The sequence below is a fragment of the Euleptes europaea genome, chromosome 1 (genome assembly GCF_029931775.1).
Source record: "Euleptes europaea isolate rEulEur1 chromosome 1, rEulEur1.hap1, whole genome shotgun sequence".
Classification (NCBI taxonomy): Eukaryota; Metazoa; Chordata; class Lepidosauria; order Squamata; family Sphaerodactylidae; genus Euleptes; species Euleptes europaea.
In genome coordinates, this window is record NC_079312.1 from 96,101,486 (window position 1) to 96,123,596 (window position 22,111).

A 22,111-nucleotide genomic window follows, 5' to 3' on the forward strand; every position below is an offset into this window, starting at 1 on the left:
TTGGCTTTATTGAAATTGAAACCTGGATTTTTCAAAAAAAATTCAGGTTCAATAAACCCAAACCCGATCTAACTGAAGCCTTCCTCCCCTTCACCTTCTCAGAACACCAGGAAAGGTGACCGGGTGGGATTAATTAAGATCCGTGCTGCCAGGGTTTCTGGATTTTTTGAAAATTTTCAGGTTCAGTAAACTCGAACCCGAAAAATACCGGGGGGGTGGGCGGAATCGGTGCACAACCCTAATTCCTACACATGAAGCCAGCTGGATGACCTTGGGCTAGTCACAGCTCTGTTAGAGCTCTCTCAGCCTCACCTACCTCACAGGGTGTCTGTTGTGGGGAGGGGAAGGGAAGCTGATTGTAAGCCAGTTTGATTCTTCCTTAAGTGTTATAGTCGGCAAAAACCAACTCTTCTTCCTTTTCATCTTCTTCCATTTCACTCTGGAAAGGCTAGTGATATAATTCAATTCAAAGCAATAAATATTACCACAAAACTGGTCTTTAAAAAGATGGGAGGGTAACATAGAAAACCTTGGACTGCAGCAGTTTGGCAGAGATTTCATCTGGCTGTGAAAGAAAGATAACAGTTCAAAACAAATGAGCTAGTGTGGAAGCAACACTAGTGTTTTGGACGCTGCAAATTCAGAGAAACCCAAAGTTTGCAGAAAAAATCTAAAATCTAATTTAAAATACCATGGATTTTTTTTTAAAGTCCAAAGCATAGTCATGATGCCTGTGCATAAACAGACAATGAGAAAACCTTGGCCAGAGCTCAGTTTATACTATAGGTTGGCATAGCGATTTCAATGCATGCACACTTGGCATGGGGCTTTGAAGGCCAGAACAAGGAGGAGAAGGCATAAGAAAAAGTGGGATGGGGAGACAACAGCAATTGGGGAGATGATGGTAGGCAGGGGAGGGAGGGAGGTCGCAGTGACCAGGAATAGTGGGATGTAAGGAGGGTGTTGTGATAGAACTTATAATTTCAAGATGTTCCCTTATGTTAGTCTAGTGTGTTAATTTGAAGACCTTCCCTAAGGCCACATGTTCACATAGGCAGTTCAGTTAGATGAGAGTGCTTGCATGAACTTGTTGGTGTTACTCCTTAGATTAAAGCTGTTTGAACTACTCCTCACTCTTTTGGTCTCTTAATTTAGAGCCCAGAAACGTTATGGGGGGGATCAGATTTCCTCTCCCCTATTAGTCTTTGAAGATCCCTCTCTTGTAATGTAAAAGACTAATCACAACAGTATAAGAACACCTGTACATGTCCTTAAGCACATACCCACTAGGATACAGTTGTATGATGCGTGAAAATAACCTGACTAAGCAGAATACATGTTGATAAGAAGTATGCTGTTGAACTCTGCCACAGAATCATACAGTTGGAAGGAACCACCAGGGTCATCTAGTCCAACCCCCTGCACAAAGCAAGAAATTAACAAGTACCTCCCCTCCATACCCCCAGTGACCCCTACTCCATGCCCAGAAGATTGGGAGGGGAGAGATCCATACTGTTAACCTGCTTTTGGAACTGCCAGCTAGTTCATGAAATAGCATACAAGAGCTTTTGATTAACCAAAATCAGACAAGCATTCAAAACCCTGAAGTAAAAACAGAATGGTTCAACATGTGATTATCACATGTAGCTTAGTCCTAATGCATCAGAGCCTATTTCTGCAATTTTGTTTTAATTTAGGGTTTACTATTTTAACTGATTAATCTCATAAACATTTTTGAAATTTTGTTACATTATCATTGTTGTTTTTAAGCTATGGACCACCTTAATGGTCTAGTTTGTAAGCCAAAAGCTAAAAAGCTAAGTAAATAAAATAACACCTGCTAGTATTAACCTAAACCTCAGACAGTAAATTTATAAATTTTAAATCTGAAAACTATTCTAACATTTTAAAGCAAGACGTGTTCAATAATTCAAAGAAAGAGAGCCCCATGGCTCAGAGTGGTAAGCTGCAGTACTACAGTCAAAGCTCTGCTCACAACCTGAGTTCGATCCCGACAGAAGTTGGGTTCAGGTAGCCGGCTTAAAGCTCACTCAGCCTTCCATCCTTCCAAAGTCGGTAAAATGAGTACCCAGCTTGCTGGGGGCAAAGAATAGACAACTGGGGAAAGCAATGGCAAACCACCCCATAAACATAGTCTGCCTAGTAAATGTTGACGAGATCAGGCTATACCATGCCTCCTTCCCTCCCTCTCTACCCTTATAGATTCTTTTAAAAACTAAATTACATTTTGGTGGGTATGATTACAAATCTCCAGCGATTATGTAGCTTGACCTTTAAACAATAGCTTTTCTGCAGGAAAAAAAGTAGAAAAGAAAAGGATAAATGGGATGAATAGCAAGGGTCAGATGCAATGAAAGTTTAGATGTCAACTGCTTAGTAGGGATGCCAGCCTTCAGGTGGAACCCCGAGATCTCCCCGAATTACAACTGATCTTTAGATTACAGAGATCAATTCCCCTGGAGAAAATGGCTGCTTTGGAGGGTAGACTCTATGGCATTATACCCTCCCTTCCCTAAACCTCATCGTCTCCATGCTCCACTTCCAAATCTCCAGGAATTTCCCAACCCATAATTGGCAACCCTACTGCTTAGTAGTGCAATCTGAAGTAGAGTTATGTCCTTCTTAGGCCAGTGACTTCAATAGACTTAGAAGGGTGTAACTCTGCTTAAGATTGCACTGTAGGTTGCATATGGTCATCATTTATACCTAGTATTGTTTAAACCTTGAAGTATTTTCTTAAATATTATATAATGGATCTTTCAGAAAATGGGGCACAACCCAGAAGGAAATTGTGTTATAAGGAAGTATTTGAGATACCCTTGAGATCACGCTTGGCAACAAGAAACAATGCCCCAAGTTCCACATATTTTTCAATGGTTGACTGATGTCCATATTTCTGTAATTTAATTTAATGCATTTTTAAAAAATATGATCCATGTGTATCAAAGGAATTTACAATGGATTGTAGCAGCTGCCCTCTGTAGTACACATGGGCACGCTGGTCAATCTTCAGCTGTATTTCACAGTAATGAGGAGAATGAGAAGTGTACCAATTTGTCTTTTGTACTTTGAACAATTATTCCTACATAGCTAGTCTTCTGGCAAAAAAAAGTCTAGAGTGGAAAAAAGGGAACAAATGTCATTATATTTTGGTTATACATAAACTTTTTAAACTGAAGAACTGTATTTATCAAATTTGTTGTTGTAAAATCTGGAAGTACTATTGAATCTTGGGGTGGGGATTCACAACAGTTCATCCTACTCCGATCAATTATGGACTTCGTTCATTCCTAGTGTGCAGCTGTTGGTTAACTGGTTTGACCTTCTGCTTGTCTTTAAGTAGTGGTGACCCTCTGAGGTCCTTACCAAGAAACAGAAATGGAATCGACATGGACTCCGATGTGTACAAAATGCTTCAGGATTATGAAAAGCCAGTTTCAGAACCAAAGCAGTCAGGATCCTTCCGCTATCTGCAGGGCATGTTGGAAGCTGGAGAGAACGGTAAGGAATGCAGCATTTTAAAATGTTTGGTCTTGAAAACATAATTCTACTTTACCTTAAAAATCAAAGCAGCTGATGCTCAAAAATTAATAAAATTCAGTTACATGTAACATTAAAATACATCAAGGGGTCTGAGGTTGTTCACTAGGAAAATAAAGGTTACCCCATGGAACTGTGATGAAGGGAGAGGCGGGGAATCAGAGCCTTTATTGATGGGTATCACAAAACAGCGGAAGATGCAGGGGAGTTGCTAGATGACTGGCCAGCAGCAATGACTAGCTGTTCAATCTGGGCCACTGTCATCATGGCCCAGGTATGAACTGGGCCACCCCTCTGCTATGCCTCATAATACCTTTTATAAATATGCTGGGTTTTCCCTCTGTGAGGGATGGGGCTTTAACTGCTGTTTAAACAAAGGTAGAGTGGTGTGTTATTTGGACAGTGTTGTCTCTGCCCAATTCCACCTGGTGGAGTGGCTTCTGAAAACAGTAATTCCCAGATGAAGCTTGAGATAAACAGAAAAAGGTAACTTCATTTACTTTCTTGGAAGGAATAAGGTAATTCAATAAAGAGGCTTGGAACTATATACAAGTATAACACAGCATTTGTTGGCCTGACACAGTTATAACATTCAAATGACAAGGTAGGAGTTCAGAAAGCAGTTATCTCTCAAAAGCCGAGCTTTGATTCCTGAGGTGAATCCTTGGTCTTTTCCCAACCTTAGGAATCTCACAGTATAAGTGTGGAGTATAAGAGCTTCTTCTGGAAACTCCAAATCTTTAGCCAGCTTTCTCCAGAAAACCAGGCTTCAGACAACAGTTTCCTCTTTAAAGTGTTCACTGAAATTATCCTGTTTTATCCCAAAAGCCAGACTCTGAGTCTCATGCATATCCTCCTGAGAAAGGATTTCTTCCACCCTACCCATCTGGAGGCATAAACGCTGTCTGAAAACATTCACTATTTTAGCTTGCTTACTCTCAGACCAAGCTCTGAGATATGCAAAGTCTCCTGGAAAAGGATTTCTACCACAAATCCTATCTGGAGGCACAAATCCTATCTGACAAGAGCTAACAGTGTAGCATATGTTTGCCTCTCTCTCTCTCTCTCTCTCTCTCTCACACACACACACACACACACACACACACACACACACACACACACACACACAGCATCTGCCTTCTTCAGCCACCCATGGGCTCCGACTGGCTATTACCCACTCCACACACACACCAAACTGGAATACAGGATTGGTGACGGACAGAAAAGGGCAGGCTGTCTGCCCATCCATCACACTCCCCCTCAAGGCTTGTTCAGTCACAGTGGCTGTTTTTATTTTTCACTGATAGAGGCTAAACATATATAAATCCAACGGGAAATGACCTAAGAGGAGAAAAGTAACTACTTCCTTTGTACCAACCAATCTTCCGCTCTAAGTATTTTCCACATTCCCTGCAGCTGCATGTTAAGCAAATTTGGCCCAGAGAAGGGAGACATGGGGCGGGGGAACTAATGTGAGCAATGCAATTATACGTATTTAGACTTCACTCTGTAGGTTCTTCAGTACATGGTCTTCTGCAAACCTGACTGTATACAAGAAGTTTCTAGATACCCCTTTCATTTTTTAAAAAAGGTCCTGTTTATACAAAATGGAAAATAGATAATAAACAAGGAAATACAATGTGGCACAGAGTGTTAAGCTGCAGTACTGCAGTCAAAGCTCTGCTCACGACCTGAGTTTGATCCTGACAGAAGTCGGTTTCAGGTAGCCGGCTCAAGGTTGGCTCAGCCTTCCATCCTTCCGAGGTCGGCAAAATGAGTACCCAGGTAAAGTGGGGTAAAGTGTAGTCTTAGTAAACATTGTGATGTGGCATCACACAGGGGTCTACCTTTATCTATACCTTTACAGTGTACGATTTACAACCAAAACAAAAATGCCAAAACATATAGTGTGTGCTTTGGCTTTTTTTGTTTAGTTTTGGTTGTAAAAAATGGCATTCATGGTGGAAGGGTAGCTTTGTGCTATCAAACCACTTCAGGCAGCCTGGTTTTGATCCATTTATTCTCTTAAATACTATTCTGTTTCCGCCCCATCATACTTTTCTGTTCATCTAGCCATGCTACTAGAGAAACAAACCCATGAAATGTGGGCTCTCTCAAAAGTTGGAATCTCTTTTAAGTTAGAATTGCACTACAAACAGAAGTCTATATTTTTATTTGACTACCTCTGCTTTTTACTTTTTAATGATCAGCCACACACTGTGTCTCTAATAAGAAATGTTTCCTGTAGGGACCCTGATAGGATTTGTTCAGAAGTATAACAGTTACCTCAGTAGGTGCCCCTCAATCATGAAAGATGAGCCCTCAAACCATAAAGCAGGGCAAAGAATTTCTGAACTGTTTAGGCTTTTTTACAAAGTTATGTAGCTTGCTAGATGAGACATGGAGGTGGGGGGTGGTATGAATACAGAAACAGGAGAGAAAGCATATTTCACATGCATTCCCCTAAATGGAATAAACTGTTAGTCAAGTTTCTCAGACTTGCTTTTCTGGACCTGGTTTTGTATTTGTAAGGATAAGATTCTGTATTAGCTACTTTTCTAGACATACGAGAACAGGTGGTGAAGTTTACATCTTACCTCAGAAGGTGTCCCTGACTGGCTGCTTGCTACATGTGGCATCAAGTTGCCTAGGGTTGCCAACCTCCAGGTACTAGCTGGAGATCTTCTGCTATTACAGCTGATCTCCAATCGATAGAGATTGGTTCCCTTGGAGAAAGTAGCTGCTCTGGCAATTACATTCTATGGCACTGAAGTCCCTCCCCTCCCTAAAGTCCCCTCCCCAATCCCTGCCCTCCTCAGGCTCCGCCCCCAAAACCTCCCGCCGGTAGCGAAGAGGGACCCTAAAGTTGCCTGGTGGTGGCTATTGGGCCTGGCCCTGATGAGTCCTCCTTCAAAGGACAAAAGAAAGGCCCTGCCCCCTCCCCCTACCTTTTACTGACAGAAATCAAGGTTTCAACTAGCAATACTGTTATGGTTGCCTAGCAACAGCCACAGAGGATATTTGTTTCTTGAAGGTTCAGTCACTGCTTTTATTATTTGGGGGGGGGGAGTTAACCCCCTTCTTTTGTTTTGTTTTTAGATTTCAGATTTTTCCCCAATCCTGGGGTTTATTTCAGTTTGGAGAAAGATTTGTCTGTTCTTGGCTCCAGTTGAGAATTAGAAATATTCATTGTGGGGTTTTTTGTGGGGGGTTTTTTGTAAAAAACAAAACAAAAAAAGAAGAATATTAGGTGTCAGTACTCATATATAAGGTTGCACCACTTTCCAACAAGTCCCCTCTCAGAACTTGGGGAGCCCCCCCCCCACAAGTGCTAGTACTCTGTACCAGCATATATATTGATTATTAACTTTATATATTGATTATTATATTGGGTACATTGATTATTAACTTTGTGTGAAAGCTTTTTAACAACCGCTATGCCATTTTGCATCAACTTTTTTGAGAAGAAATGTGCTCAGTCGTCTGTGTATGTAACTGAAAAGAAGCTGCTTGGAAATCAGCAGTGTTTCAGAGATGTCCAAAAGAGATGTATGCTTTCTGGGGAACAATGTAGTGCCATCTCAGGACATGAGCACATGTGAATGTATGCACAAATAATACAAGATGCATCAATGCCTTTACCAGTGTACCTACCTTTTGGTACATAAAGATACATTGCTTGCCATTCTAGTTGGTTCTGAGATGTATATGAAGCAAAGTCTAACATGGAGAAAAAAGCCAGTCTCTAGCTTTTGTTACATACTCATAATGGGCTTCCTGACTCAAAACATACTCTAAAATAAATAAATCTCATGAGTAGTAAAAGTGCACTTTAGCAATGTTATTCCTGGGCTTTATCTCACTTGCGCAGCAAAAAGTTTCAAGTTTCTCTTCTGTTGGGTTGGTCACAGATATATATAAAGCATATAACGCTGTTTCTAAACTAAGTAACTTCTTATGTTCTTCTGTAGTTTCACCTGTGTTTCACTTTCTTACCACTTTTCCTTCTTGGAACCTTTCCCATTATATTTCCCAAGAAGGTCCATTCTGGTTTTATTCTTTTATCACAGAGTTGCCCAGGTGCTCAGACTAATATTCACACCTCCATTTTCCTCCAAGGAATTATTGTTGTTATCCCTGTATTCTGCTTACTTAACACTAATACCATCACACAGCCCTGCCTGATCATAATGATCCTACTGTTTTCCAGAGGATTTGCTTCCAAGTCAGTATGCTCCGGACACACCCCTCAAACACTGTCTTCACTCCTGTTCATCTTCTAACGTGATTTATGCCATCACATTCCAGCAATGCCCTTCCACCCTCTAAATTGGACAACAAGCCAGCCCCTGGGACAAAGATTAAATGGACATAAGTCTGACATCAGAAACCACAACATTGAGAAACCAGTGCGGGAACATTTTTACCTTCCAGGACATTCAGTTGCTGATTTAAGAGTAGCAGTTCTCTTACAAAGAGATTTCAGAGGGAGATTAGAAAGATTGCTGAATTACAACTAATACAACTAATAATGTCATTTACTTGCTTTCGACATTTATATTGCAATTGTGTGTCTAATTCACAGGTCTCTACTTAAGGATAGATGGGATCACATTCTAGCTGTATCTGAAGAAGTGAACTGTTGCTCACAAAAGCTCATACCCTACCAGAAATTTTGTTAGTCTTTAAGGTGCTACTGGACTCTTCCTCTTTTCACTCCAGTGGTAAGGGAGGAGGACATCGCAAGACAGGCTTATCCTGTGATGTCACCATGCCAACCTACCTTTACCTGTACAGTTATGAATAAATTCTTGAGAGAGATACATTCCTCATGCTTCAAATAAACAACTCCAAAATATGTCTTTAATTCTTGTCAGGTGAAAAACATGAAAGACTGACCAGTCCAAGACATGTTAAATCTCCAGTATCTAAACTGGGTGGAGCCATGTCTGGTTTACAGATGCTGCCTGAGTGCACCAGATGTGGCAATGGAATTGTGTAAGTACATGAATCCCCCCAAGAGTCTTAATGTTTAATATAGTTTTTGCTAAAGTTAAACAATGAACACACTATCTGCTTTGTTGTTATAGCTCATAAGCAATCTGTATTACAAGGACGTTTTATGTACAGGGAGGAGTAGTGGAATGGGATGCCTTTTGTGCTGCATAAATGCTGTTGCCTTGATCTAAGTACTTTGTGAACAACGCACATAAAGCTCAGTACTTCTATGGGATTTCACTGTTCATTTAAACGCTGGGGAGTGCTTCATGCACACCATTTGGTTCTCGGCCATCCAACACTGCATGCGTGGAGCAAAAACCCCACAGAGTGGGCACAGTTTCCTGCACAAGAAAAGAGGAGTGCCTCACTGCAGTGCAGTTGCAGGGGTATGTATAGTTGTTTTGTTTTTGAATTGCATGTCTCAGACACTTTAAGGCTAATGAGATGATCCAGGAGGGGAAGAGAAGGAGTATGAATGAGGAGGAAGTGGGAGAGTTATGTAGCACAGGTGGCACAAAATGCAAGCCACTAAGTATGACCAGAAATAAATATTAATATAGAAATAGAAATAAATATTAATAGTGGTGAATAATGGGGAGGGGGCCATGGCTCATCGGTAGAGCATCTGTTTGGCATGCAAAAGGTCACTGGTTCAATCCCCGGCATCTCCAGTTAAAGGGACTAGGCAAGTACATGATGTGAAAGACCTCAGCCTGAGACCCTGGAGAGCCACTGCCGGTCTAAGTAGACAATAGTGAATTCAATGGACCAAGGGTCTGATTCAGTATAAAACAGCTTCATGTGTTCATGTGAATTTTTCTCTGTTTCCCTCTTTTTTTTTCTTTTTTTTTCTGGCTTCCTTGCGCTTTGACAGAGGCACAATAGTAAAAGCCCGGGACAAGCTCTACCACCCAGAATGTTTCATGTGCGATGACTGCGGCCTCAACCTAAAGCAGAGGGGCTACTTCTTCATCGAAGAACAGCTATACTGTGAAACGCACGCCAAGGAAAGGGTTAAGCCACCAGAAGGATATGACGTGGTAGCTGTTTATCCCAACGCCAAAGTTGAACTGGTCTAAATAAATACTCTTGGAGAGGTCAGAAGGTGGATCACCCACCCACAGGCACAGTGTCTGTTTTAAAGTATGGCTGTAATCAACTCCAATTACTGGAGTCTTTGTAAAATGCCTTTTTCAGAGATAAAATGGTTTACACTTGGGATCTCAAAGGATAGTGCTGAAAGCCTCTGAAAAGGGTCCGTTTTCTTTTTCTTTTTTCCTTTTGACACTTTGCTTTTGGATTGCTGTGTTTATTTTTATTTTTTTACTGCAAATACTTTCCGTGGTAGCCCAATCCAAAATCTATGTAAATATGGATGCTTTTAAAATCTTGGTCTCATATAAAAACCAATATTCCTTTATTCTTTCTCATTTAAGAATATAAAGACAATTTTTAAAACTCAAAGAAAATAAGGCACTTTAAAAAATAAAATTGACATTTTAAAGCACTGCATTAAATTTACTTTTTCAGTCATACTGGTATGCAATAAATACTTCTCTGTGGCTTTCAAGGTACTAGGAAATTGAGATAATCTGTAATGAACTTTTAGCAACATAACTATAGAGGAGATTCTATGAAAACCTGTGAATGAGCAGATAAATTACCCCTAATAGTGACAAAAGGCCTTTTTAAAAAGTAGTTTTTACAATGTGTTTCCTGGTTTGTTACTGATCTGAACTGAACTTAGGAAAAGAACGACCTGGTCGTGATTTCTAAACATCATATGTACACGTAGTACATCTAAGAATAATCATTAATATTTTGTCACATTGGTGAGGCAGCATACCAACAGCAGCTAGAGAGATCTACAGGTGCGTGTTCCCCAACAACACCTTCCTTGCTGTCATGAAGAAATTGTTATTTTAACTCCCATAGATGAATCCAGTTTGGCTGACAGTAATGAACAGATTGGAGAGGTTACAGGATCTACTGCTTACCTCCAAAGCATTTTCAGGTCGTGTCATCATATAACTTTGTGTTAAAATTGAGAGACCACTGTGTAAACTAATTGTGGCATCAAAGGACACACTTGGTGTACAGCTGGGCTCTGACTGTATACCGTATAACAAAGAATCATGTATATCACAACATTTTTACACTGTACATAGGGATTTCTCTTTCTTTGAGTTATGGCCCATTTTGCTGACATTCTCATCCACGTGCCCTCATAGCTATTTGTTTTACTTTGAATGAAGAGTTTCTCACTCCACGCTAACCACATTCCTTAAAAAACATTCCAAATTTAGTTTTCAAGTCAATGTACAGGGCAGGGGTCCCCTACGGGGTGCTCGTGGACACCCTGGTGCCCACTAACACATTTCTTGGTGCCCACCAAACGTTTTGGGGAAATGGGTGGGGCTAGGTGGGCATCTGATTGGCCACTGGAGATCTGATTGGCTGTGCTGATTAAAGTTACATTGTTTCAATGGCAGCGGCCACCACAGTATTTGTTTTATTCTTTTTCAGTATACTTTTTGAATCGCCTCTCTTCTCCACTGCACTTGGGCTTCCTCTGTGTTTGCGGCTCCACCTCCTGTGAGAGCCATGTTGGGGCTGTTTTTGCCTCCTGCCATAGTCATTTTGTGGTTTCACCCACCACCTAAAATTCCAAAGGTGCCCACAGGCTCAAAAAGGTTGGGGCCCCCAGGTAGGGCCGAAATTCAGAATGTAATGAAAAGTAAGTTAATTCCTTCCAGATAACTTATTTGGTGGAAAGATACCATAACTTCTAACTTCATGTAACATATAAAGACCTTTCCAAACAATCATTTTATAGCATAAGAAGTGTGCATCTGTACATCGTTTGTCACTGTGAACAAGAATTGTTTGTTTCCTGAAGAAGACGCCTTAAGAGGTTTTATCACCTAGTTGTGGTGCTAGCAAAGAACATTACACTTTGTGAATAAAAGGATATTGCAAAGACTACAGGAGTCAATTTTTAAAAAAGTATTAACAACCAAATTTGTGATGCAGTCTTCGAGAACAGAAATTCTCAATAACTTTAGTATACTCAGAAATAGCCCCAGGAAAACTCTACATCATACCATCCACCAGCACCTCTGAAATATGGGCAGTATCTGTAAAGCAGTAATCTATAGTGATGTTCAGAAATAAAAGCAATATACAACTCACTTCTGTTAAGTGGAGAATTCACATACCACCTTAGGCACCTTGGATGCAAACAGTCATCCATCAAGCTGGGTGTCTGAGATTTGGCAGCAGTCCCTAAAGAGGCTGACAAAGCATAGTGACAACAGAGATTCTGCATGAATGAGGATTGCATTTTTATGTCAGGGGGAAGTAATGGAGATTTAATTCATTAGCACCCTAGAATTATAGCAATGAAAGATCAACTGTACTTCTAACGAGGAAAGGCTGAGTTCACAGCTAACATTCTCCCAAGGGCCACAAGGTAGGCTATACACTGAATAAATTGATGATGATAAAGGATTCTGAGCTGACATAAGAGATGGTTCTCTTAATCTCATGGCTAAAAGGGAAAGGTCAGCATTCCTTATCCAGTCCACAAACAGCATTACAAAAAGAACATTTTTTTGCCTAGTGTGGATAAGCCCATTATTCATTAACTTAAATAAAATTCCATAAAGTTTTTATCCTGTCAAACCTCCATAAGGTCACAAAGAGCATCCTCATCCCAATTTGAAAGTCCTTTCAGTTTTCTAGGTCCATAAGGCAGCTTTGCCACCAAATAAAGTTTATGTATAGTTGTCTTTGTCAGTGGAACCAAATCAGTATACATATATTGGAAGCCTAGACATGGTTAAGGTTGTCAGTAATAATGTAACGAATATTACTGCTAGTTGTTTACTGTCTGCTGCTGGACAAATATTTCATTTCTAGTGACAGCATCCATATTAATTTGGCCTATTTGTTGGACTCCATAGGCCCAAGCATGATTATAATTTGTTTGGTTAATTTCTGTTTAATTATAATTGGGAAATGCATATTAAGAACCTAATATTTTATCAACTGGTAGATGCATTTATCTTCAAAAGTACCTATATTATGTGCTTTCCTTTGAAAGGTAAACATGATCATTCACATTGGCCAGTTTTACTAATATGCTTTGAAGTTTCTCTTTGATTTTTTCAGTTTCTGCCATTAGCTAGTTAAGCAAAGAACTGTGGCAGGTATAGGACGGAATCCATTTAAAACCATATCAAAACCCAACTATAGCTAGGACATTGCCCCTGTGCTGCATTCACACAGCTACACTGCTCGTCTTTCTGGCATTCTTTGGGCCAGCCACTGAAAACATTTTCTTGTCCCAATTTTTTACATCAGTAGGACTCTTTATAATGGGTTGGATCCTGCAATCTATGAGTGAAGCTCCACTCATGGAAGGGAACTTCTTCAGCTCTGCCATTCCTTCATAGCCCCTGCTCTTAAAACAATGCCTTCGGAGTTAAGAGAATCCCCAAAGAACAGGGCTGGGCATGGTGTAGAGGTCTATAGTTGAAGGGGAGAAGCAGTGAAAATTGTCTCCACCACTGGCAGAAGTGTCCTTGCATCAGCAGAAAGAGACTAAGATGTTGCCCATGAAATTTACACAGGAGTAACCAGGAGGCCATTTCACTCACATGCCTTGCAATAGTCACTTGAAATTCAACTTTCAAACGTAAGTCTGTTTCTCTTTCGAGTCTTGATTCCCTTCCTCTCACTTGGGAAAAATTCTTTCTTCGGGAATTCACAGCATGGTCGCACACAACATATGAAGAACAAGCATATGTTTCCATCATATTTGCTTGGCACAAGCTAGAGAGTATACATAATTGTCATTCTTACATATGTTTACTATCTGTTTAAAACCTTAAAAAGCCAATTGTATGTCATTTTCATTGTATTTATGTTTTCATTTCTCAAATATTTGCAGCAACCGCATATGAGCTAAAATGCCCCATATACATACATAAGTAATAATAATCATATGGTTGCCTGATAGTAAATAAATATCACAAGCAAAAAAGAAAACTTTGTAAACAAAGTTAGGATTGGTGCCGCTAGCTTTGTGCCGCCAGCTTTTTAATTCTGTGAGCCCCACATTTTGACATGTAAGACTGTAGATCACTTTGCAGCATTTTTTTTTGTCTTCTAGTCAACTGTATTTCTAAAGACATTTTTCACCCTGCAGGTGTCTGCTGTCCATCTTAGATGTGTTGCAATACCAAAACATGTGGCATATCTTAGAAATTCATAAATGGTTTCATTACTCCTGAGTTCTGAATGTTATAAATCACATAAAAGTATTCATGCAGGTATTTTTCAGTAATCTTTCAGGCTTTATATATATTTAAAAACACTGGCAAGGAAACAGACACTCCCTGTCTTTCATGTGAAAACAAATGCTCAGCAATCAGAATTTCTACAGGCTTATTTTCTAGTTACTTATGTTTCATAAGCTGATAACTCGCTGGGGTTTCTCAAGAGTCACGTTGTACTAAAACTTGGTGTAGCAAATTGGTTTATGTCTGGGATATATTTCATCCCTCTCGCAGATTTTTGTCTTCTACGAGTTTGTAAAACCAGGATACTGTTTTACATGCCTCTGTCAGTGCACTGAAATAATAAACATTTTGATTACTTAAGTGTCTGCTCACAGTATCATTGAAAGATTTTGCAAGATTTTTTTTTAGGAATATGCTCGGTATGGAGTTAACTTTATTGCCAGTTGCCCTGATTATAGATGAACTGTGATAGGCCATTTGTTTCATCATCACTATTGTAGCCTCTTTAGTGCATCTGCTTTGACATCACTACAGTACACTAGATGAAGATGTGTGTTGTCCTTGTATTCCAATCTATTTGGGCTTTTAAAAAAATTCTGAGCACACTCTTATTTGCTACCATAGTCACTCCTTCTACTTAGTAGTCAAACTAGAGGTCAAATATAGCCATGATTACGGACCAGCACTCAGATTTTGAGGAAGCTGCATTGGAAGTGCAGCATATCTACTGTAAATGTGTTCCTTCTTTAACTCTAGCAGCTAAGCTTATTACCAGAGTTCACTAATTCTTCACCAGCAGCTGTTTGGGAGCACTGAATGATCCAATGGTAGTCCAGATGTTGACAGGTGTCCCTGTTACATGTGATCGGTAGTAGTTCAGATGAAATTCAAATGGGAGTGCAGACCGAGAAGCAAATGGGCATATGAGCCAAACTGACCTTAGCACGGTATGTACTTGCTTGGGAGACTGCAACAGAGCAGATGTACATGGCAGCATATCTGTGAACTGAGCAAATCTGAACAGCTGACTGTACCATGATGTAAACACAATGGGTTATATTATGTATGTTGCTGAAGCAGCAGAATGGGCAAAATAAGACAGAATGGGCAAAAATCAGACAGAACGCTATCAGAGGCCTGCCACATATTTGAAGAGCCCATGTTATAACTTGGCTAACCCTGGGGGTTACCGCATTATGTATTCCCAGCGATGTATTAAGAGTTTGAAAATGTTATAAAAAATACTGTTCGCACTTTCTGTTTATTCCCACCAATGTATTAAGAGTTTGAAACTGTTATAAAAAATACTGTTTGCACTTTGTTTGGCCCCTTTAGCAATGAAGTCATCTTCCAACCATTTTTTAGCCGTGGCATCCAAAAACTCTTTTAAAGCGATGTTTTTTATAACATTTTCAAACTCTAAATACATTGCTGGGAAGACATAATGCGGTACCACCACCACCACCCCGATGTACAAGCTAATCAGGCGCATGTTTAAAAGTAAATTCCATTGCACACAATGGCCCATGGGGCTTGCTTCTGGGTAAAATTGCAAACGCAGCCATGAGCTGATTTCGTGAATGAAATTATCAGATAAACCATTGACTTTGCTTTGACTCCCTACCATATTACCTTGTACCTACCAAGGGCAGAAAAAGAGAAAAAGAAGCAAATTTCTTTTTTTCCTCATCTTCTGAGGCATTATAAGTATTATTCAACATGGCACCATGACATTTACTCAATCATTCTGGACTGTGCTTGCGGCAGCTATAAACATACTAGCTTTGGAAATGTAGTCACCGTTTCCTAGTTACAAAATAGTGCTGACAAAATGTTCTGTCCTTGCAAAAGAGGTACTACCTTGAGCAATATGTGCATAACAACTGCAGATTTATTGTACTATAAACTGATGGTCTGGAAAAGCTCTTAAATGGATATCGGTTTAAACCTTTGAAACAACAGAGTTTACAGGCACATGATCTACTTTTACAGCAGTGCACAGCATAAGGCTTCCAGGTGCACATTCAGAATGACCACCGCTATGTCCTCTTATGTGCTTATTTAAAATATTTATAATTCACTGTGCAAATTTGTACGTTCATAAAATGCATCTACGTATACAGATAAGCCAATGGTGGCAATCTTCTGAAGTATGCGCATTTTAAAGGAACAGAAATCACATGATATAAAGGACTGGCAATTAACGTCAGCCCCGTGGCGCAGAGTGGTAAAGCTGCAGTACTGCGGTCAAAGCTCTGCTCACGACCTGAGTTCGATCCCAACGGAAGTCGGTTTCAGGTGGCCGGCTCAAGGTTGACTCAGCCTTCCATCCTTCTGAGGTAGGTAAAATGAGCACCCAGCTTGCTGGGGGTAAAGGGAAGATGACTGGGGAAGGCACTGGCAAACCACCCTGCAAATAAAGTCTGCCTAGAAAACGTCGGGATGTGATGTCGCCCCATGGGTCAGGAATGACCCGGTGCTTGCACAGGGGACCTTTACCTTTACCTTTACTATGTTTACATAATTTTATTTTTATATATAGGGATGCAGAAAAAAGGGGAAAAGAATATAGGGGAATTAACAAAAATATCAACATGTCTGTGTCCAAGTTTCGATATGATAATACATTTTTTTGCCCCCATCACAAACATTAAACTTATCTAAAAAACCATTAGGTGGTATTTAATATTCAAATGGTTAAGTACTATTACTGCTTTAATATCTGGTACTTGCTATCGTATCACTTAAATAATCAAATAACTTTTATGATGTGATTCATGAAACAATATATATGTATTCTCTTGATTAATTAATTAAGCTAAAACTAGCAACTTGAGTTGTTAAGTACTAGTCAAACTTATTACTTCTCTACCTAGTCGTCAGCTACTATCAAAATGCTCCCTTCCATGTTCACTGAACTGACAATGAGAATTATCTGTGTCACCAAGCCATGCCTCAAACTAGGCCTGACAAATGAGACATTAATACTAGCTTCCAGTCAAATGGGCTCAGATGTCATCCTGCACAATATATCCATATCCACAAAAGCAACCAGGGCAGACTGAGAAGTTAAGATGGCCCAGAAGCAAGCCATACTGGGCAGCCACTGTGGCATTGTGAGCTGGCCCTGCAGAGAACGTTCATTCCAGACCTGGCTAGTAGAGATGGTGGTGGTGTTTACTCGCCATTGCTTCTTCATGCACCACCAGCAACTGGTGTGAGAGGAGTCATGTGGCAAGCTGAACATGTTCAGTGTTGCCACTGAAGGGTCAGTGCTAAGGCAGCCTCTATAATGCAGGTGGTGCTGTAGAAGCTTGGCTGTGTTTACTTTCGGCCAACAGTGGCCCATAGGGAACGTTCCTATTCAGTTAAATGGCCAATCTACTCTTTCTTTATTCTTAAATGCATTTTTATCTTGGATGTAGCAGTACATACAATACAGCTCCATATGCCATCTAAACTGGACCTGAGTATGGTAGATTTGAGAAAGGTTTTTAAAAGACAGATAAGTCTTAGGAATGTCTTGGACTGGTCAAAAAATGCGGACTTCATCTAGCACAAAGCCTATCCTCCTGCGCAAATATTGGCAAAAGAGAACAGATGTGTAGGAGTCCAGGATGTGACTCAGCTTATACTCACATCTGGGCTTGTCTGTCTACTGTGAGGCTTAGCTTGGCGGGGATCTGTCATGGTTTTTCTGCTTGGACATTTAATGTTTTACTGAAATCTGACTGAATTAAATGAAATCAAGACTCTTCAATTGTGTTCAGTTGGCACAACATTAATCTCAAAGGTTAGCCAGGTGAGAAACTTCTTGTTTGCCATGCTCACACATGCCCTTCACTTCTTCCCACCTCCCTCCTCCTCTATTGCATGGTACTTCAAACATCTTTTTAATTACAGGTACTTGTGATGTCTAAAATCAGCCTTATGGGATATTCCTAAAATGATACACCTGCTGTTCTATATGAACAGAAAGAATATTGGTGCTGAACATGACTGGCACTCAATGAAACAAGTCATTGTACAAGATTGAATAAAGCAATCAATTGATATCTTGATTAATTGATTGATTGATTACATCTATATGTATCTCTATATAGACTATGCATGTCCTGGCCTGGATGGACATGGTCAGCCCCATCTTGTCAGGTCTTGGAAGCTAAGCAGGGTTGGCCCTGGTTAGTACATGAATAGGAGACGACCAAGGAAGTCAAGGGCTGTTATGCAGAGGCAAGCAATGACAAACCACCTAGGAAGGTCTCTTGCCTTGAAAACTCTATAGGGTTGCCATAAGTCAACTGCAACTTGAGAGCACTTTCCACCCCCATATATATGTGTGTGTGTGTGTGCATGTTTGTGTGTTCACATGGTTCTGAAGGGGGAAACAAGCATGACTTCTGTGTTTTTAGATCGTGTATGTATGTGTTATGACAGGCAACATCTCAGAAGATCAAAAGATTTTCAACTGATTACACAATTATGTTAATTAAACATCACAGCTCTAGGATTAAAAATGCCAAGTCCCTGAATGCTCTGATACATGCAGATGAGAACAGAGAAAGAATATCAAGAATAACTCAGCTCTTGTCATTCTTCTCTTCAATTGGCTATATTTTTGTTTCAATCCATTCTTAATCCTCTGTACCATTAAAAACAAAGAGTCTTGTAGCCCCTTAAAGACCAATTAATTCAATGTAGCATAAGCTTTTGTTCACTAGGGCCCACAAAGTCTGATTTTTGAAATACATATATAATGACCAAATTACATGTGACACTGGATACTCCATGATTGGAACTCAAGATGTGTTATTTGGTCCTAAAAGCACCTGTGGGCTAGTATGAATTAGGGCTGTGGCGCTCAGGAAGGTAAATTTTGCCCACAGGCTGTTTTTCCAATTCAAAATGCCCTTCTGTCGTTTTAAATACTTGTGCCTATATCTGTCAGCTAAGATTTCCACTTCGACATTTCCTGAAGTTGGCTGTGGCTCATGAAAGTTTAGACCACAATGAGTTGGTTAGACTTTAACAGCACTGAAATATACCCTTCAAAGACCACTGATTTCAACTGATTTAGAAAGATGTAACTTTGCTTAGAATGGCATGATAAGGTGCCACTAGATTCTGTTGTTTTTTGCTGTCAATAGCTAGCAGTGTTACACCTCTAGAATTTGTACCACTGAAGGTTTTTTTTTACATGGGAAAACCTAGGCTATGATCTTACTAATAGTAACCCTGAAAGCTGAAGTACTGTTGTGTCTTTACGTCTTCAGAAGATGGAATCAAAGGAGCATAAATTGTATGGTGGTTCCACCTAATGCACATCTAGATAGGAAACAACAGAAATAAATTGCAGAACAGTAATCCCCCCCCCCAAAAAAGTTGGGAAGCCATTTTCACATGACACACTTCGAAATACATTTACACCTCTCTCATGGGTATGTGTCAGGCCAGCCAACGAAGGTTTTATAACTGTATTACAGAAAGTGGCAGCACAGAAGATATACCATGTGAAAACTCTCTTTGGTTTCATGAGCTGTCTGTCAAACATAAAGAGCCCTTGTTACAGATCCTGGAACCATTTCCTAAAATCTTGACAGCAGCCGTCACCTGGGCACAGAGATGCAAGGCTGGCACCTTGCCACGTTTTGCCATGCCAGGACTCATTGCCAAGGCCCGGTACAGATCAGCCCTCTGGAAGAGCCAGTTTGCTTCTTACTAATTTCCTGAGGATGAACATGATGTTGTTTGTTTCATTGTGCTTTAAAGCCATTCTCTGATGCCCCTTATAAGCTATTAAAAGAGGATTAGCCACCTTCAGAGTATCATTGCTTCGTCTACTAGGTTAGACTTCACAGCAGTTGCTTTTGCGCTCAGACTTTCCCCTCAAACTCAAAGTTATGTTACATTAGAAATGCTCTAGTGCTCACCCTAGCAACCACACCTCCATTCTTCACACACTGCATAAATTATTGCAGCCACTTGTCGGGGATTGGATTTCTCAGAGACCATTCTACCGCTTCGCATATTTGACCACGCAGTGCTACACCCAGCCTGATCAGTCAGTTTAATTACTTTGAACTATGGGGAATGCCAGACATTTTCCTAGATGAAGCAGAACAGAGATGCCAAAAAGGAGAGCTGCAGCACAGAGAATATAAATCTGGGGGATGGAGGGGCCAGCTTGACTCTGGGTGGCCCCTGTGGCTGAGCTTGAACACAACCTCTGAGGCTGCCATGAAAGCATAGAAACACACCATTTCATAGCCACAAAAAATGGCCCATTAAACAAATTGGCTCTTTTTGCCAATATACATCTTCAAACCAAGCACCACATTAACAATACAATAGATACGAGCTGGGTAGAGCTCATGCACAAACCAAACACTGCATTAGCAATACAATATCAGCCAAAGGGTAGAGCTCATACAGTTCTTAAAGCTAAACTCACCCAAAAAAGAGAATTACATTTCCATTACAGGAATAGAATATAGTTAACAGGGTTACAATATTTTTATATAAATAAAAGTTTGTTGCTTGCTAGAAGAATCTAATGTAGCTTTGCTCAACGTGAAGGTATCTATATTTTGTACACAAAAAAATAGCCAACTACAAGATTTTACAAACTTTAAATGATAGCTAAACAGTCTCTAGTAGAAGAGCATAATGTCTGCTGCGCAGATTAATTACTAGTTTATTATACAGTATAAAGAGCAACTGTGCTTATACTTACATACATGTCCAGTCCAGTGGCAGCTGATTAATAAGCTCACTAGAGATACAGGGCAATCCTTAACAGAGTTATGGCCTTCTAAGCACATTGACTTCAATGGATTTAGAATGGTATAGCTCTGTTTAGGATGGCATGCAGTTTGCTGATCAAAAGTTTTCCCCTGTTGAAACTCCAAAGGAATGGTGGACCTGATGCCTAGGGGCGACAAGCTCAGAGCAGGGATGCCAGCCTCCAGGTGGGACCTGGAGATCCCTTGGAATTACAGCACATCACCAGATTACGGAGATCAGTTCCCTTGGAGAAAATGGATGCTTTGGATGGTTGACTCGGTGGCATTATACTCTACTGAGGTCCCTGCCCTCCCAAGGCTCCATCCCCAAATCTCCAGGAATTTCCCAACCTGGGTCTGGCAACCCTAACCCCCCCATCTCCCACCAGTGGCCAGGGGGGACCTGGCATACCTTAGAGTATGCAGCTGTTGGCATGGCCCAAGTCCACACTGACTACCAGCCCCCATATATAGCCACTTCTACTGAGTTTTTTTTCAATTGAGAAACTGCAAAAGACATTCAGAATTGCACTGTGAATTTTAATTTTTTACTGTAATTTCTCTGTTGGTCAGATGTTCTGTTTTACATTGGTAATAGCCTAACCGTCATTCAATTTAAACCATGTAGTACCTGGAGGTTCTAGATTAAAGATTCCAGATACAGGCCAGGCTAGCCAGATCTCATCAGATCTCAGAAACTAAGCAGGGTCAGCCCTGGTCAGTATTTGGATGGGAGACCTCCACAGAACTCGAGGGTCACTACGAAAGGGCAGGCAGTGACAAAACCACCTCTGTACGTCTCTCGCCTTGAAAACCCTATGGGATTGCCATAAGTTAGCTGTGAATTGACAGCAAAAAAAGGAGACAATCCAGAGATATAAGTCTCTGAATCTCTGTATAAATGGAGTCATCTTGTGGCACACTGAAGACTGTCACATTTTTGAGAGCCATCATGGTATAGTGGTTAAGAATGGCAGGATTCCAATCTAGAGAACCGGGTTCGATTCCCCACTCCTCCACATGAAGCCTGCTGGCTGACCTTGGGCCAGTCACAGTTCTCTCAGAACTCTCTCAGCCCACACAGAAGTAGGCAATGGCAAACCACCTCCAAACATCTCTTTCCTTAAAAACCCTACATAGTCACCATAAATCAGCTGTGACTTGACGGCACTTTACACACACAGTAGCTAGAGAATGTCCTGCTTGATTTCCTACTGGGAGCAAGTGGGGAAAAGAGGTGGCATTGCTTTAACAGTATTCTATAGTCTATTCTTTTGAGTCCTTTGAACTTGTCTTCTGAATGTGCAAAATGTAATAAATGATTAATGGGGGGGGGGGGAATAACTACAAATGCCTAATAGTCGTAGAATGAGATCCTGCAGGAAATATCTGTTAAATATTTGACATAAAAATTATGAAAGGATAATTTTGGGTAGTAAATTAATTTCAGCTTCGCTTTGT

General features: G+C 40.4%; 1 protein-coding gene across 1 annotated transcript in view; it reads left to right on the plus strand.

Moving 5' to 3' along the window:
• The window catches only part of PDLIM4 (PDZ and LIM domain 4), a 94,578-nt gene extending 84,592 nt beyond the window's left edge, over nucleotides 1-9,986 (plus strand). Inside the window, exons 5-7 of the mRNA XM_056856012.1 lie at nucleotides 3,365-3,522; nucleotides 8,439-8,559; nucleotides 9,437-9,986. Coding sequence (XP_056711990.1) covers nucleotides 3,365-3,522; nucleotides 8,439-8,559; nucleotides 9,437-9,641 — 484 coding nt within the window. The 3' untranslated portion in view covers nucleotides 9,642-9,986. The remainder of the gene's footprint in view (nucleotides 1-3,364; nucleotides 3,523-8,438; nucleotides 8,560-9,436) is intronic.
• The last annotated feature ends 12,125 nt before the right edge of the window (nucleotides 9,987-22,111 follow it).